The sequence below is a fragment of the Echinops telfairi genome, unplaced genomic scaffold, assembly GCF_000313985.2.
Source record: "Echinops telfairi isolate 266 unplaced genomic scaffold, ASM31398v2 ScPeMD7_2291;HRSCAF=2852, whole genome shotgun sequence".
Classification (NCBI taxonomy): Eukaryota; Metazoa; Chordata; class Mammalia; order Afrosoricida; family Tenrecidae; genus Echinops; species Echinops telfairi.
The window spans coordinates 45,422,978-45,441,170 of record NW_022106189.1 but is presented as its reverse complement, the minus strand read 5'-3'; the positions used below and the strand labels follow the sequence as shown (position 1 = coordinate 45,441,170).

At 56.8% G+C, this 18,193-nt stretch overlaps 1 protein-coding gene across 1 annotated transcript in view; it reads right to left on the bottom strand.

Moving 5' to 3' along the window:
* The window catches only part of CRISPLD2 (cysteine rich secretory protein LCCL domain containing 2), a 60,617-nt gene that overhangs the window by 36,731 nt on the left and 5,693 nt on the right, over positions 1–18,193 (bottom strand). The window contains exons 2-4 of the mRNA XM_045293599.1: positions 4,064–4,345; positions 2,701–2,819; positions 124–256 (exon numbers count right to left, since the gene is read on the bottom strand). Of these exons, the coding sequence (XP_045149534.1) occupies positions 124–256; positions 2,701–2,819; positions 4,064–4,300 (489 nt within the window). The 5' untranslated portion in view covers positions 4,301–4,345. The remainder of the gene's footprint in view (positions 1–123; positions 257–2,700; positions 2,820–4,063; positions 4,346–18,193) is intronic.

Here is an 18,193-nt window from a genome sequence, read left to right as displayed (position 1 = left end):
ATGGGGAGCATCCATGCTTTGAGCAGGCCCCAGTGGGAGGAGACAGTTGCCCAGGGCTCCGGGAGTTGGCGGGGGCCCACAGAGGGTGGGAGGCTGGTTGTGGGTGCGGGTGCTGGGCATTACCTGCGTGTAGTGCGTACACATGGGCCCGGAGCACCTCTCGGGACACCAGGGGTTGCACTCTTGGGGGTAGGGGTAGGTGTAGTCCTTCACCTCGTCGTACCAGGACTGCACGTGGAAGCCCGGGGAGCGGTACCTGTGGGCGGAGTCAGGGTCAGCAATGGGGGGGAGGGGTCAGAGCACCCCTCACGGTGGTGCTCACCCCACAGAAATGGCCGCCAGCTCACCACCCAGTGTCTGTCCTCCCCCTGGGCATTTGAGGCACCCATCCCGGCAGCCCAGGGGCCCCAAACGGCATGAGAATCATTTGGAAAAGGCAAAACTGGACTAAGACAAGGGTGGGTTGAAAGGGCTCAGAGCAAACCTTTCGGACCGACGGACAGGCGGCATGCAGGGAGGACGTGGAGCATTTGAGGGGGTCTGGGCATGGGGAAACCACCGCTGTGCAGGACAGGCAGGGGCTCCTGCCCCCTATGGGGGTGAGGGGGTGCATTCTCGCCTTTCTGTGTGGTGATCATGGTTTCTATCCCAGGCGGCTCGGGGTCCAGGGACCCACGCACCAACTTGACAACTCGGTCCAGAAACCCCCAGCGACGCCCAAGGCTGCAGTCCAGGCGGGAGCGACCACTCATGACTCTCGCTGGCTAATCTTTATCCCAGGAAACCTCCGTGAAACAAAACATTCAAAGAGTCCAATTCATCTAGAAGAGGTCCTGGCGGCTTAGCAGGTTACCCATCGGGCTGCTAGCCACAAGGTCAGGAGTTAGAGTCCCACAGCTGCTGCTCAGGCGAACGATGAGGCTGTCTACTCCCATCCAGAGCTGCAGCCTCAGAAGCCCACGGGGCAGTTCTACTCTGTCCTGTAGGGTCCCTGTGAGTCGGCATGCACTCGAGGGCGGTAGGTTTGGTTTGGGGACAAGGATCTGGAAGGGGGTCGTGGTGATGCAGTAGATGGGGGGGGCCAAATGCTGCCCCGATGGAGAAAGATGAGGCAGCCAGCCCCCCACCCCGCCCACATTGGGATGAGCGCCTTGTCTGCTGGAGAGGGCGGCTAGAAGTTTCGGGCTGTTCTTGTTTCCTTTGGGTTTTATTAGGATCTTGTCCTCTGGAGGGAGGGAGGAGGACCCGGGGGCCTTCTGTACGGCCCTCTCCTCCCTCGGTGAGGTCACCAGGCAGCGCTGCCCACCACCCTCACTCTGGCCGCCTCTGCCAGGCCGGCAGCATCTGTTGCTCTTGCTGCTTAATGAGAAAGGAAACAGACCGTCCAGGGTCACGGTGCTGGAACCAGCGGGCATGGGCAGCACGGTTTCCAGAAAGGGGGCCTGGACCATGGCGAGGAGATGTGGTCAGTGCAGCAATTAGAGGTCATGTCGCAATTACTGTCTGGATGGGGCGTGGCGAGGGGGGGGGTGTGTGCTGGTAGTCAGCAGCGTGCCCAGGAGAAAGCCATCCTCCTGCGGCCAGTGTGGGAAAGCAATGGACAGGGGTTGGAGCTTCCCCACAAAAGGAGTCCTACGTCCTCAGTGCAGGCAGGCACCACTGCGGGTAGCAAGCACCCGTGGGGTGGGAGGAAACCGATCCTGCATGTGTCCATGCAGAACTGCCTGGGGGAGTGGGTTCCAGGTGCCCAGTGTGCCAGAGGTCAAAGGACAAGATTTTCTTCTGAGGGACCTTCAACTGTCTGCAGACCCAGGAGTCCTGCACGCATCAGGAGGAGGGAACCCCTGGCACCCTCTGGTCCCTTCACTCTGCTGTGCTTAGCGGCCCGATGTATAACCGCTGCAGCACCACACTACAACAAACAATCGACTCACAGCGGCCCTATGAGGCAGGGTAGAATTGCCCTGGTGGAATTCTGGGGCTGTCACTCTTTACGGGAGCGGAAAGTGGAGTGGCTGGTGGCTTTGAACTGCTGACCCTCTGGATCTCAGCCCTACGTCAGGGCCCCGAGGACAAGACGCTACAACTAAGTGAAAGCATCTCAAGACACAGCCAAACACCACCAAGAAGCCCAGAGGATAAAAACAAAAAGAGGACTGGACCTAAGGAGTGGAGTCAGGGATTCGCGTGCCCCTTAATGGTTCTCTGTGGGTGTTTCAGGAGGCAGGTGGCCAGGCTTGGTCCCCACTCCTATGGGGCACCCCTGTATGTTCTTTTTCCCCACGTGTCAATGGGGGTGTGTGTGTGTGCAGTTACAGGCCAAACAGTGTCCCCAAGAATGACATGTTGAGTCTCAGCCTGGGTTCTAGTGACCATGCCCTGGTTTGGGGGGACAGAGGATTGCCTTTGGTCAGAGGAGGTGGTGTCTTCTAAAGAAGGGGAGCTAGCCGGGAGTCTGCCTCCAAGGCCAAGACATGCCCAGTGCCTCAGAGCTGCCTGAGACCAGGAAGGCCTTCCCCCAGAGCCAACAGCGAGGGCAGGCAGACACCCAGGACTATGAGGCCATCTATTGTGCTCCCGGATACCCCCCAACAGAGGTCCTTTGTCACAACAGCCTCCGCAGGCGATGATGTGTGGTGTCAGATATGGGCATCCAGCCGGGCACAGGACAGGGGCTCAGTGGGGAACCTCAGCCCTTACCGGCCCCAGTGGATTGCCAGGTTTTGGCCAATGGACACCAGCAGGCTGGTGGGCCCGTGCTCCCAGAGGCACTGCTGGGCCCAGGCTGCCGCCGACCTCTCCAGCTCCTCGTCCCAGCTCTGCGGAGGGGAGAGAAAGAGCCAGGTCAGGGCCAGGGATGGAGGGTGGGAGAACAGAGCACAGGTGCACCTGCAGGCCGGACCCCAGCTGCTGCACCCCTGTGCACTCACTGCAGGAGCCCCAGACTTGGCAGTGGGCTACAGGGTGTCTGGTCGTCCCACGGGCCCTGGCTCTCTCTCCACTTCACTAGGCTGCCTGGTACTACCCACCCCTTCCAGTCCTGAGAGCCCCACAGATTGGGCTCTTTGCTCATCAATGTGACCCTGCACACACACACATGCATATACAGATACACATACATGCACACATGCACATATACATACACATGCATATATACATGCACATGCATACATACACACAAGCACACATGCATATACACATACATACACATGTGCATATACACATCCACATGCATATATACATACACACATGCACAAGCATACACACATATATGCAATGCATATACACATGCATACCCATGTACACACACACATGCATATACACATGCATGCACACCTCCATATACACGTGTATATGATTCTATATACATAAACATACAAATATGCACATGCACACATACAAAAATAGACATGCACAAGTATGCATGAACACAAAAGAGACACAAAATATATGCAAATACACATATGCACATGCATACATGTACACACACACACGCACACACACAACCCGTTGCTGTGTCAGCATTCTGACTCCTGGCCATCCCAGGTGTGTCAGAGAACTAAGTTCCACTGGGTCTTCAATGGCTGATATTTCCAAACAAGACCGCCAGGCTCTTCTTCCGCAGCATCCCTGTCAGCCTGAACCACCGCCTGTGCGGTTAGTGTGGGAGCCTGTTAACCATCTATGCCACCCGGGCATTCCTGGGATTGCATGTGGGTTCAGACAAAACCCCAAACCTGCTGCCAGCCACTGAGTCGACCCTGACCCGACCTGGACTCTGAGCACCCCCACAAGACAGGCAGAGCAAAAGTGCCCCTTTGGGTTCCCAGGCTGTGAATCTTCATGGGAGCACACAGCCCCTTCTTTTTCCAAAGCACAGTTGGTGGTGGCCTGACACCAAGAAGGAGGCAGGGCCTGAATTCAACCCTCCCGAGCCCTGCTGTGCCTGAGGGGCCTGCCAGGAGAAGGGCTATAAGGCTCTGCCCTTGGGTTGACCAAGGCGGGTCTTGGCAGGGGGTCTTGGTGGTGGGGGAGAGGGGGAGCGGGCTGAGTTTGGGCTCACCATGTACTCCATGTTGGAAGCTTCAGGGTTCACCTGTCCCCGGAGCTTGTTGTGCAGCATGAGGATCTCCTCCTTGTCCTCCCTGGGGATGGCCCGCCGGACACGCGAGTGCCCGTCCCTCTGGTATCTGCTGAGCAGCCTCTCCAGCTGGGTGGCATTAGGCAGCAGGAAGCCTTGGGCTCCGCACACCAGCAGCACCAGCCCCCAGGGGATGACACGGCGCAGGGCGAGACTCATGACTGCACGCAGACTTGTCCACAGCAACAGGGGGACACCTTGGGGCTATGCAAGGAGGAGAGGGGTGTCAGCAGGAATGGAGCTTCTGAGTCAGCTGGGGACACAAGGGTGGAGGGCAGGAGTCTCCCCACTCTATAAGATGTGGCCATGGAGGTTCCCAGAAGTGATATCTTCATGCATGAAGGGGGACCCAAGATTCCAGAGAACCAGCTGCCTGCCAGACCCTAAGTGGGACAGGGACACGCAGGCCCAGTTTGGCCCAGACCCCAGTTTCTCTTCTGTCCCATGCTGTCCCTTTTGAGCCAGCAGGCCTGCTTATTCTAGGTGCAGGTGGGAAGTGGGCCCGGGTTCTGGTCTGTCTCACGCCCCAGCAAAGACACGTACATAGTCATTTCACATCCCAGCAGCACAGCCAGCAGCAGACTTTGCAGCCCCGGCCGAGGGAGACTCCATTTACCCAGGGCCACCGACAGGCTCCTGGCCCATCGAGCCAGACACACAGCCTCCTGTCCCACCCTGCTGCCAGAATTGCACCTGCAACACGTTATCAGGAAAGGCTAGTCCCTGGAGAAGGACAGCGTGGTTGGTAAAGTAGAGGGGCAGCACAAGAGAGAAAGACCGTCAACAAGATGGATTATTAGCAAAGTGGCTGCAACCGCGGGCTCAGAGAGAGCAGCCATTGTGAGGACGGGTGGTGTTCTGTCTTGTGGTGCAGGGTTCGACTCGACAGCACCGACTAACAAACAGCAATGCAGGAGACCCGAGCCTGGCGCTCTTCCGGCCAGCAAACCTCAGGCACAGGTACCTCCCGTGTGTCAGGGGTGGGGCCTGGAGGTGGCTACGATTTCAAACAGGCTCCAGGTGAAGGCATCGGATGGAGACAGAGTCGGAAGAAAAGCCCAGCAGTCTACTTATGGAACCAGCCACCGGAAGCCCAGGTCGCACATCCCACCGGCATTCCCGTCACCGAGCGCGGCTCCAGGCAGCATGCCCTCTATTGTCCCCGGGTTCACCATGAGTTGGATCAACTCACCAGTCGCTAGAGACAACAGCCAGGACAACACCGGTCCAGAGCTCAGCCACGCACCCCAAAGGGGGCCCGCACTCACAGGCTCGATCCTTGGCGAAACTAACGGCCAAAGAAGGGACAGGATGCCAAGGGCTGCCCGTCTGTTCCCTCTTACCCACTGTCCCTGCTGGGTAAGCCCCCTGGTCACCCAAGTCTGTAGCCTCTGTCCCTCAGCCATAAGCCCATTATACACCCTGCTGGGTATGACCCACTGGTGGCCCATCAGAGTCATGAGAGCTGGAGGTTATCTCAGTGGCAGTGACCCAAAGTCAGCTGTGGTCAGCAAGTGTTAGTACACCTGCGAGAAAAACCCGAAAACCTCGCCCTTGGCCACCGAGTCTCTTCCAGCTCGCAGCGACCCTGTGGGACAGGTCAGAACTGCCCCTGTGGGTTTCTACGACTGTAGTATTTCATGGGAGTAGAAAGCCTCATCTTTCTCCCCTGGAGGGACTGGTGGTTTCAAACCGCTAACCTTGCAGCCAGGAGCCGAGTGCACCACCTACCAGAGTTTGGCCAAATCACCTTTGGTTGATGAAACGAGTGCAGTGCATCGGGCAGCAGAGATGGCAGTGGGCACACTCAGAGCTTACAGAACAACGTCCTGGGCTGAGCCCTCGGGACAGGGCTCGCCTCGGGCTCCGTGGTGGAAGCTGCAGGCTCCACACTTAGAGATAGCCCTCTGGTTGCTGGCCGAGTGCCTGTCCTGCCACCACGGACTGAGCAGCCTTTGCGGGTGGGTGGGCAGTACTGAGCAGAAAGAAGTCTTGGGTGTCGCACACCGGGCTGACATGCACTGGGCTGGTGGGACAGAGCCCTAATATCACAGCAGCGGGGCGGAGCTGCCAGAGTCCCACCTTGTTGGACACACTGCACCTGCTTGTCAACGACAACAAGGCCTTGGTAATGATTAAGGTGCACCTGACCCAAGTCCTGGGCCTCTCAATCACCCTGCTAAGGGTGTGAAACTGGGACGCTGAACAATACGGAAGACGGAAGGATTGATGGCAAGGAGTACGGAGTTTGACTCAGGCTGTCAGAACAAAGGAATCTATTTGCAAGAAGGCAGATGCTCCCGAAGAGCTTGAGGGAGGTGAGACTCTGGCTCGGGGACTTTGGACGTGTTGTCAGGAGAGATCATGCTTGGTAAAGTGGAGGGGCAGCAGAAAAGAGGACGCCCCCCGACAGGAAGGACGGACACAGTGGCTGCCATGATGGGCTCAGGACGGTGAAGGACCTGGCAGGGTTTCGGTCTTGCTTTGGTTTTTGTTCTGACACAGTGACTATGAGCTGACTTCACCAACAACAGCCTTGCTTCTCGGGCCTGGGGGACTAACTAGTCCCTGACTGGACATGACCGTCTGTGGTCGTTACATAATCTGGTGCCAATTTGGGACTCCAGAGGATTAAGAGTGAAGGGGTGGAGTCTAGTCTGTCAATCAGGTCCTAGCCAATGAGGCCTTGGTGTGGGCATGGCCTTCTCCTGAGAATTCTGAGAAGTCCTGGTATTTCCTCCTCGGAGGTGGGAAGCATTTTCTCTCTCTGCTTACTCCCTGGGAGATATTGCAGCTGACAAGACATGTGGAACTATGGTAGTGCCCTGAGCTGGAGAAGCCACATGGACCTACCCTGATGTGACCAGACCTCTGGAGCTGGAGAAACCACATAGAGACCCCTGCCAGCGCTGAGATGCTTATACCACCACTGGATCCACAAGACTTCCCACCCATTGGCCTGTGATCCTCCTGCATTCAGTGTCATTGCATGTGTTTCGTGAGTCTGAGGAGGACTTTATAGACTGGTATCTGACATATGGGCTAATACCAGACTTATGGACTTGATCTGGACTGGGCTAGGATGCTTTCTTAATGTACAACTACCCTTTATATGAAACTCTCTTATACACATATGAGTCTCTATGCATTTGTTTCTCTAGTTTACCCAGACTTACACACTGGCCATCAGAGTGGGCATCCCAGGAGGCAGTGGGCAGGGAACAGAGACCTGGCACTGGACACAGAGCGGTGAGCCAGCAAGCTTTGGGAACTCGCTGGTTCCCATTCCCGCCCCCTGGCAACTGTCCAGGGTCCTGACCTGGATAGCCTTCGAGATTAAAATAGCCTGGTCCAAGAGCGTAGGGGCTGGCTCTCTCACTGTGTGCCTGGGATGCTGGTTCCCTGGGGTTGGAACCCTGGAATGGTGGGGAGGCCTTTCATATCTCACTGGCCTTCTGGGAACCCAACCCTCGATTCCTGTCCTGTGTTTGTCACGCAGCGCCTTTTAAGAGCATCTTGCAGCTGCACAAGGCCGGGTCTGAGAAGCCCATCCAAAGTCGCTGACGTTGGCTGAGGTTTGATAACAGGGGTTGACATCACCAGAGTCAGTAACACACGGCACAGTCGGAGGGAAAAGCCCACTGTCTGGTAACCTCTGTCTGTGGGCGGCCTGAGCTCCTTTGGGTGCAGTGAGGAGCCCTGGGGACGGGGTGGGTTTTGCCTTGGGTTCCAGGTCAGAACCACCACGTGCTCCTCGGGTGAAAGTGTTAGAGTCTCGGAAGCCCACAGGGCCGCCCTGAGTTGGCCACGACTGGACAGCAGCGAATTAAAGTCCTGCGTGCATCTGATTGGGAGAACCAGGATGGACTATAGGCCCAATTCATGGCGCAGTTTGACTCTGGGGCGGGACTGAGGAGGGGCTCTGAGAGGACTTCCTCTTCCTATGAGTCGTCCCAAAGGGAGAACATGCTGGAGTCATGGGAGGGAGCAGCACTCTCAGTGGCCTGCTTTGACTCGGCTTGGTTACACCATATGGTTGTTAACATGACCACCCTGCCGACGTGGTCATCTGTGTAAGTGTAGACACGACACTCCCAAGCCCCAAAGACAAGTCGTGATAAAGACACTGGTCAAGAAAGGCAGTCACAGTGGATGCCGAGAGGCGCACGCACACCAAAGAAAGAAAGGAATTATGGGACCTCCGTCAGAGCCAGTTGATGGCAGACTTGCTGGAACGGAGCCCAGCAGCTTTGGGCTTTAGGTGGTGGGCGGATAGCCTCTTGTGCACCTGTCTCTCACATCGTCAGGAGCAAAACAAAATGGGAAGCATGAAAGGAGAGTCTGAAAACCCTGAAAGTACGCAAACCCACGCCCACGCGTGCCTGGAACGAGTGACTGTTCCGTCTTTCCTGAAGCTTTGGCAAGCTACTACCTTCATCCTGCATGCTCAAGGGCCCTTCCAGGCCTGGCTTACAGCCAGGTCCTTCTTAGAAGGTCCCAGCAGGGATTCACAGAGCCACCAGTGGAACTTTGGGCCGAGCAGACACAGACCAGCTACCACATATGACTCAGGATGGAAAAGAGGGGTTCCTCTTCATGCCTGGGGACCCCAGACCTGCCTTGGTGGAGATGCCCAGCGCGGAAGGGCATGTTTGGGGCACCACTGGGTCTCAGCAAGGTTTGGCCTGACTGGCCATGACAGCTGGGGCCATGAAGCTGAGGAGGAGACGAGGCCCAGGTCTTGATGGCTCTGAGTTGGAGCTTGGAGACAGTTACAGAAACAAAAGACCAGAACCAGTGGCTCACTGGTGACCATGTACTTAGGGGCAGCTGTAGGCCAGACTGCAAATGGGTGGACAAGACAGTGAGCCCAGATGCCTTGCAGTAGGCACCACAAGGAAGGAGGATGATGAGGAGCCGGGCACAGACTGGCACTATATCACTAGACAAGCCAGCTGACTGAGTCCACTGCCCTGGGCCATGCCTAGCACTGTGGCCCTAGCTGACCACTTTGTCCCCAGGACTGAAGCACTCAGAACTAGGGCCTGGATACCTCCTCCCCTTTTCCATTTACAAGACAGACACCCTCTTCCATACTGAGACGTGCCATACCCCGTCCAAGGCTGCCCGGGACTGGCCAGTACAAAGCATGCCCTGACTGGGGCAGTGTGGGAGAAGGGTGTCACCAGAGAGGGCCACAGCGTGGTAGCTACCGTAGGGGCCACTCCCAGCCCCGCATCTTCCCTTGTCACCTCCTGGTTCCCGAGGTTTGAAATTCAGTCCATTTCCCAGATGAGGAGACTGAGTTGCACAGAGTTTCCGGAGGCTGTCCAAGGTCACACGACCGGGAAGCAGAAATTGTAAAGCCCTGCCTTTTAGAGGAGTGGGGTCCCCTATGGGCTTGACAATCCACAGGCTGTCAGCACCATTTGGGGGGAGGGGACATGCCACCAAACATGCCTAAGTCATCAGCAGTCGGCAGGCACCCAGATAGCCTCCATTTGCTGGTGCTCGGATTAGAGTGCTTCCCAGCTGCTGGGAAGTTTCACAACTAAGCCCTATGACCATGGCCCTAGTTCTCATGAGATAACAGCCAGACATCTCATGAGAACGGTGTGCCAGGCCCCGGACTCCAGCGGGGAGGGGAGGGAAGCATGAAGCTCACTGGCCCCAAGGTCAAAGGCAAGAGCACCCCACCTGGCAAACCCAAGTCGTGGGTGTCGAACTTCTGCTGTGTCTTCCAGAGCTCTCTCGTGTTTAGACTTGGCCTGTGAGGAGCTGCTGGCAGCCCCATTTCACAGAGAGTGGAACTGAGGTCACACAACCACAGTAGCACTCCCTCCAACACCTGGGAACAGACGTTCCATCTGGGCCCACGCTCCCTCCGCCGGGCATGTGCCCTCAAGAAGTAAGAGCCACCACATGAGCCCACGTGCACGCAGCTCCATTCACCGTGGCAAAGAGGTGGAGAGAGCCCACATGGCCATCCGTGGAGCCTGGATGAAGGAACGTTGGTCCATACACGCAACGGAATACTACGTATCACTGAAAAATGAGGAGACCACGAAGTCCCTAGAGACACGAGTGGACCTGGGGACCATGATGCCGAGAGAAGTCAGCTAATCACAAAGGACAAGCCTTGTCTGAGACCACTTCTATCAGGAAAGACACCAAGACAAAGACGTGCCTGCCGCACGGGGAACAGACTCTGGAGGTCCCCAAGGAGGGAGGACCCAGCAAGGAGGATGAAGCGATGGGCTGGGAGGTTCACTGGGATCAGCTTGGGTATAAATTTGGAGGGAGAACACCCACTGACCCCCAAACTGGTGCTAGCAGCTCAGGCAGTAGGCAGAGTGACAGCAGCCAGGAAACCCTGCTTTGAGAAAGCTCTTGGTGTCCCGTGGTCCGCAGGCATCTGGCAACCGCCCTCCCCACAGCCAAGATGCCGGAGAGGAAGGTCAGCTCGGCCAAAGGGGCGGTGAACGAGGAGCCCAAGCGGAGACGGGCGAGGTTGTCGGCGAAACTTGTGCCTGCAAAGGCGGAGATGGAGCCAGGAAAGGACAGACTTCAGACAAAAAGGCGCAAGACAAGAGGGGGCAGGAGAGCAGAGAGAAAGCAGGCTGACGCCGCTCACCAAGAAACTCGAGAACGTTCACCTGCCGGAGACGGAGCCGCAGGAACCGAGGGGAGACCAGCCCTGGCCTGTGCTGAAGCGGGAGGAGAAGCAGCCACGTCTGATGGGCGTTTGTCTACTGTGTCTTATCAGGGGCGTCTTATCTATCGCCCATCTCACACAGTCCATAGGAAGATTTTTATCAACTATCTTGTAAATGCAAGGTTTTTAGTAGCTTTGGAAACATGTTTAAGGAGGAGATCCCACTTCATCCCGTTATTTTTAGATGTAGATGCTTTTTTTTAAAGATGTGAAATCATGTACTGGTTGTTTATTTGTGGTACAATCAGAACATAGTGGGGTGTCGAATTGTGAGAAGGTTTGATTGTCTTTGGTCAACATACCATTCCATGGGATAGGGGTGGGGTGGGGGAGTGGGGTTTATGTATCCCTAATACAAAACATACTTAATAGCAACTTGTCATGCGTTCGTGTGACTTAAATATTTAAAATCTTGTTTCCACGCTTGCTAGTTTTTAATAGCATGGTGTCTGAAAACCGTTCTGCTGCATGGCTCTCTCGTCAGAACTGCGTGTGCTCCGTCACACCTGTGGTCGTGACGGTCCGGTTTCCCCGATCGCTTTGTGCTGTGCTATGCGGGGCCGAGCTTTTGGGTGGGCCGTGTGTGTGACACTAAAGTGTGAATGAGCGGGGCTCAAGACATAAGAGCTTGTCAACGTTTAAGATCTTGGTACTTGATAACCTCTTTTTTTTTTTTTTTATTTGATAACCTCTTTTTACAAACAGCCTCCAAATGTAAAGCTGGGAAGTCCCGGGAATTTAGAATTTTATCTGCATGCCACTTTAAGATGCGGGTACGAGTGCATTAAGAGTTGTGTACAGATTGTCCAACGTTCTCCCACTGCCATCTCAGTGCTCTACCCACTGGCCCCGACTGCCCGGCCAGGGCTCTATGGACATTCAGGGGATCTGCATAGAGCTGCGCCCTCTCCCCACCTAGAAAAACCAGGGGGTCCTGGCTGGCGATCTCAGGCCAGGCTGCCACCAAATGCACATCCAATTTCAAGCACGCCGCGCCATCTTGCCCTTGCTGCATCTGCCTGTGTTTAGGAAGATCTGCCAGAAAGATGAATCCCAGAGCTCAGCTCAGGCTGAGCCTGAGCCCAAGCCAAGTGCCGGCTTCCGTACATGCTGTTCTCACAGCTCATCCCTGACCCTGCTCCGCTCCCACCCCTCCTGGCTCAGGGCAGGCAGATGCACCACTTCCTGGAAGCCTCCCTGAGCTGGACCATGCCTGCAGACCTGAAGGTGTTGCGGGCTGGGCCACTGGCCGCTGACTCGTCTTCTCAGGCAGATGAGCAGGGCATGAGTGTCTGGCTCCCTTCCTTCTAAGGACTGACTCTGAGCTCAGCTTCCTCCTCACTGGTGAAGGCTCTGGGGGGTGAGGGAGTGTAGGAGGAGGGGGAAGGAGAGCTCTGGGTTTGAATAGCCCTGGGCACAGCCCTGAGCTCCTCCGAGCCCCCATCCTCACACCTGTGGGGTAGAGGGGGACCCCAGGACCTGCGACAGGGAGGGAGACAGACAAGACGGCGGCCCGGTGCTAGCTCTCGGGATGCTGGAAGAGCCTTGTACACAAAGAGACTGCGTGATAGGATTTTAGGGGGCTGAGGTGCCTCTTGGGAACTTAAGTGACAAGCCGATTGCCTCTTTGTCACGTGATTTCAAAGCCCCACCTCCGCCTTGAGACAAAATCCAATAAAAACAGATAACTTTTGAGTGTCTGTCTTGCGGTAGCGGGTGGGGGGAAGAGGGGGGGATTCCTCTACCAACTCAGAGACACACGTGAGCTCAGTCTGTGCTTTGATCTTGTGATCTGGACCGGGTGCTCCCTGCCCCTCCTCCCCGCTCTCCCTCCCACCCCAGCTGTCTCTGCAGCTCTGAAGTCGTTCCAGGATATCACTAATAAGGCCTGGAGGGCTCGTGCCTGGCACCCATCAGGCCAGGAGACACCCACACAGATGCATTTGACAATTCACTTCTATTGACCATCACCGAGTTCCGAGGCTGTTTCTGTCCTCAAACTCTGTGTCCCTTCCCAACCCCAACCCCACCCCTCCCCCACCCCAGGGCTGAGTGTAAGCAGTAAAAATGGCTATAGCAGGGCTCTTCAGGCCCAGAACTCGTCTCCCGGCCTTCTGTCAGCTCCTGCTCTGTCTCTCCTGCTGGACCATCCACGTCTCGAGGGCTGCAGCATGCTGGTCAGTCTGACAGCCAACAAACAAGGCAACCACCGAGAGCCCCAGCCTGTAGCGCCTGCCACTCTGTGGTGTAAATGTCCCCAACGAGGCCAGTGTCGTGTCGAGCCGCCAACACGAGACCCTTGGAACACGGGCTTCCTAGACGAGATCCACCGTCTTCGCCAGTGCCATCTGGACAATTGTAACCAATAACAGCCCTAAAGGTCAGAGGGGAACTTCTCTGCTGGGCCCTGCTCTTCACGGGAGTGGAAAGCCTCCTCTCCCCCCAGCAGAGCAACTGGTGGCTTCGAACTGTTGACCCTGCAGTTAGCAGTGCCCAGCACAGCCTACCACGCTGCCAGGCCTCCACGTCTTATTGAGTGTTCCCAGCAAACTGAGACAGTAGACGGATCAGGAGCAAAGAGGCTGGTAAACAACAATGAAATAGTTCACAGAGCTCACTCTCCCAGCCACGGAGTGGAGGTTGGCTCCTAGCAGTCCATCAGACAGGACAGAACTGCTCCGGTGGGTGTCTGAGACTCAGTATCCTGACCAGAGGAGACAGCCTCATCTTTCTCCCACGGAGCAGCTAGTGGGTCTGAACCACTGACTTCGTGGTTAACAGCCCAGTTCACAGCCTGCAATGGCACCAGGGATCCTTCACGGAAATCATGTTCAAAACCTCCCTCCATCGAGGGGATGTCGATGCGTGGCAGAGACTCTGATAGGACAGGGTGAAGCAGACCTAAAGTTTCTGAGACGGCACTAGTGACAAGAGCAGAAAGCCCCACCTTGCTCCCAAGGAACAGCTCGGTAGGTTCAAACTGCTGACCATGCGGATCACCACGACAATCCCACCAGGGCTACCTGGGGTCATCGGGAGCTATGAAGGGAGACCTGCGTGGGAGAGACAGGGAACCCGCTTGCTGCTAAGGGAAAACCTGGAGGTTCTAGCCCACCCAGAGGCATCTCAGAGGAACGGCCTGGCCCCCACACCCTGCAGAGCACAGTCCCCCCTGACACACAGGGCGTGGACATGAGGTGGGGTGACCTGTCCGTTTGGAGTATAACCTTTGCTTCTGGTTCAACTCGCTTCATCACTTTTGGTACCGTGTATGATGAGGGGGTGTTTAGCCAGCTCGCAACATTGCTGATCACTTAACCATCAGCTGCCAACCGCAGGCTGTCCTCACGTCCCACTCAGCCCGGGGAGCAGACAACCCAGCCACGCTTGATGCATGAAGGGGCGGGCAGGCGGGTTTGACAACCCCCCCCCCCCACACACACACACACACACACTGTGGTCAGGGCAATTCTGACTCGTAGCCATCCTGTAGGACAGGACAGAGCTGAGGACTTCCAAGGCTGGGGATTTTCACGGGAGCAGACTGCCATGGCTCTGTCCCACGGGGAAGCTACAGTGGGTTCCAATCACCAAGCTTCCGAGCAGCAGCCGGGCGCTCATACACAGCACCACCAGGACTGCTGCTGCACACCCTCACCTCCTCCGGCATGCCCTCCACAGAGTAAGCATCGCCCCACTGAGGCTCCACGGGCCCAGCCCGATCGACCACGGCTCACCACCCACGTCATCAAAGCTCCCCACAAAGGGCCAGAGGCTTCCCCATCCCCTCCTCTTGCTCAGAAGTACAATCGGGAACTCAGAAATTGAGTGAGAGCCCAGGAACTGACCAGAGTCGTACCACAAACCACCCAGAATTCCAGGAATGAGGCCGTGGCTGGGGGAGGAGCAGCCAGCAGAGCCTCCTGTTCAGACCATCTGGTAAACCCCAGACAGCAGGGGGGCCCCACCACCCCTCCCGCAAAGGCCTGCTCACTTCTCCTAAACAGGATTAGGGCCAGGACATGGGAGGACCCAGGCAGGCGCCTGGCTTCTGGCTCTGTCCCAGCCCGGGCTCCGAGTCCACTCAGCTTGCCAGAACCACCGGCCCCGTGCCACCTTCTTCCCATCGGTCCTCTCAGCAAAACGTGCCTTCTTAAGGGATGGATGGATGGATGGATGGACGACGGACCGATACTGCTGGATGCTTTTCCAGAGACCTGCCTGTCACCACCTCTTTTACTCCATATGGACATAAAGAGAAGGAAGCTTTTCCAACAAGCACTCATTTACCTTGGGCGAAAGAGCGGCATCCTGGTGGCATAGTGGTGGTTTTACATGTTGGGCTGCTAACCACAAGATGGGCAGTTTGAAACCACTGACTGCATGGGCGAAAGACAAGGCTTTCTACTCTCTCAGAGACTCACAGTCTCAGAAGCCCGCGGCGGCAGTTCTACCCTGTCCTTCAGGGTCACTGAGAGTCAGCGTAGACTCAGCAGAAAGCAGTGACTTGGTCTTTGGGGGGATTTTGTGCGGAAAAGAACTGACCGGGAGATGCCACCATCGCAGGCCATGACGACGGATGTGCAAAGGCCCTCTGAGATGGGGCGACAAATGACTCTGTCTGTTCTGAGGACGCCCAGCTCCGCGCTCCTGGGGCCGCTCCCTGCTTGCAGATGTTGGGTTGTGTCCTGGAAGCGGTGGCCCATTAAGCATGAGATAAATGTCAGGCGCATCAGTCTCAAGGGATGAAAAATGGCCAATGGCCAAGAGGCTGTGGAGGGGGAGTGTCTTGGAGTGGGGGCCGGGGCTGGGTTTGAATCCCACTTCCATCTTATAGAATGCTTCCATCTGTACAACAATGAGGGTGAGAGCCTGGGTTTCTCCCAGAGTGGAAGCAGGAGCCCGGGAGGTGTGGCGTAGAAGGCTTTGGTTAGAGGTTCGGCCCCACCCCCCACCCCCAAGGCACTCTGCCGGGAAAAAGATGTGACAGTTGCTTCAGTCAGAACGACAGCCTTGGAAATGCTGGGTCAGCCAGGCCGGGCCGGGGCGGGGACAGTGGGGGCGTAGCTTTAGTTTGTGAAGGCTAATGAAGAATCTTTACAATGGGCTGGGGCACCGTCCTGGGGACTTGAGTTTGCAGAATGTCCCCTCTCTTTCCCTCTGAGCCCATTCACGATGTCCCAGATCACTTCTATCCCAGCCCTCAGGGCTGCCACACATACCTGAGCCAAGTGGCCTCCGTGCCTGAAGCAGGTGACTCAGGGCCTGTGGTGGCATTGGCAAGGCTGAGTCACGTGGCCACAGCTTTTGAACCAAGCACAAAGACACGGGGTCCAGCAGAGACTCACAGTTCAGCAAAGAGTCAGTCTAGTATTCAAGGCAGCTCTGAGCTACAGAACTTCCCATCTGACCCCAGTGAACACCCCCAGGGTCAGACCTGGGGTGGGGGGCATGGAGTCATAAGGACCCCCAGGGGACAAGGCAAGCAGTCCACCCCAGGGAACTGGCAAGACACAGCAGATACTGCCACCAGGCTGGCTTAACCACCAGGGGTAGCTCTCAGAAGAAACAGCCCAGGGACGTGGGACAGTGGGGGTGGGGGGACCGCTCCGGCTGGGACGGGAAGAAGGAATGCACGCAGTAGGAACAGTGAAGATCCTTGGTCTTGGGCCAACCCAGGCAGTCACAGAGGGAGGCAAGGCCAGGTAGCTGGGGCCTGGAAGGCTCAGCAGGGGAAGGGCCGGGTGGCGTGGACCACCCTGTGGCTCCCAGCAGCCCAGGTCAGCGTCCCTGACACAATACTCAGCACGAGGAGCCAGGCTGCAAAGATGACACACTCCACATTCCGCTGACATTGCACTTACGTGGCTCGAAACCAGGCAAAGCCCACACGGGCCTTAGAAGTCTGGGAACGGTATCCTTGGCCGGGGTGGGGCCACCGGGAGAGGGGAAACTGGAAGAGATGTGTGTCTTCTGAGGGAACTCCTCTCCCAGCCACTAATGGGGTGCACTTTTTCCTAGTACACTCCATTTCCACAAAAAAGTGAATAACAAGTTTGGAATTGCACCAACTTCTCCTTGAAGGGCAAAATGGACACAAATGGAAACACCGATTCCCGAGAGGGAGGCCCGGGGGAGCTTCCTCAGGAGTCTGGAAGCTGAGCCGGGTCCGCCTGGTCTCGGGCACTGTTCAAAGGGGCCTGGAAGTGGAGCCTGTTGGAGAGCAGATTGGGCTGTGCCAGCAGCTGCACCCCCCTCCTGGACCCCGTCTTCCCTCTGTGGTCCTCAGACAGGGGTCAGTTCATCCACAGCTGAGAGAACACTTTGTGCAGCGAGGCCGGGACCATCCGAAAATACCACCTCCGTTCTGGGGAAGCCCAGCCTTGGGGAGCCCGGAATAAACAGTGTTTTCAGCAGTGGGAGGCTTCCTCGCGGGGGAGAACAGGCAGGCTGTGTTGGGAGCGCCCGTTTGGGCGGGAGGGAGGGACGGCTGGAGGTGACATAGACTCGTATTTTTAATTGCAGTTCAGGAAACAATTCATTCTTTGAGAGGGGCTCACGGGGGCTCTAAGTCGCTGCACCTAGAAGGTTCCTGAGCACACGCTGAGGGGAGATGCCGGACACCTGCCCCAGCTGCCCCAGCAAGCTCCTGGGCACATACTGATGGAAGGTGCTGGAACCTTCTGGACATGTGCCCCAGCTCCTGAGTGCAGGCAACCCTAGCCAGCGAGCCGAACATTGGTCAAAGGACTTGTGCAAAAGACTTGCTCTCAGTAGCCTTTTGGTTGGGGAGGGGAGGGGTCATTGTAGCTCCTAGCTGTCTCCCGCTCTATCTGCCAGCTGACTTCTCTGGTCACATGACACGCCCCCACCCCCACCCCAATTAGGCTATGTGCCCAGCAGGGGCAGTAAGCCCTCCTCGGTCTTCTATTGAAGAGGGTCTCACCTCTAGGGTGAGAGTGAGACCCCAAACTGCAGAACCCCAGCTCCCAGGGCTGGGACCTGGGGCCTGGCCTGAGAACCAGCATTCCCAATGGGCTCTGAGGGGAGGGGTACAGGGGCCACATGGCTGCTGCTGGGCAGGGGACCCCACTTTGAGAACCACCTCTCAAACCTCCCCACTGTCTCGGAGAGTTTGCTACACCTCAAGCCCTTGCACCCCGCCCCCGCCCTTCTCCAGTGCCTCCCTACCTGGGCACCTATCCACACGTACCTGGGCGAGCCACGCCCCTGCTGTCATTTCAGCAGGCCGGCCAGCTTCTTTTTTTCTATTTAAAGCAGAGCTTCCCAAGGTGGACAACAGTGCCCCCTGAGGGGAGCTACTAGAATGATCCCAG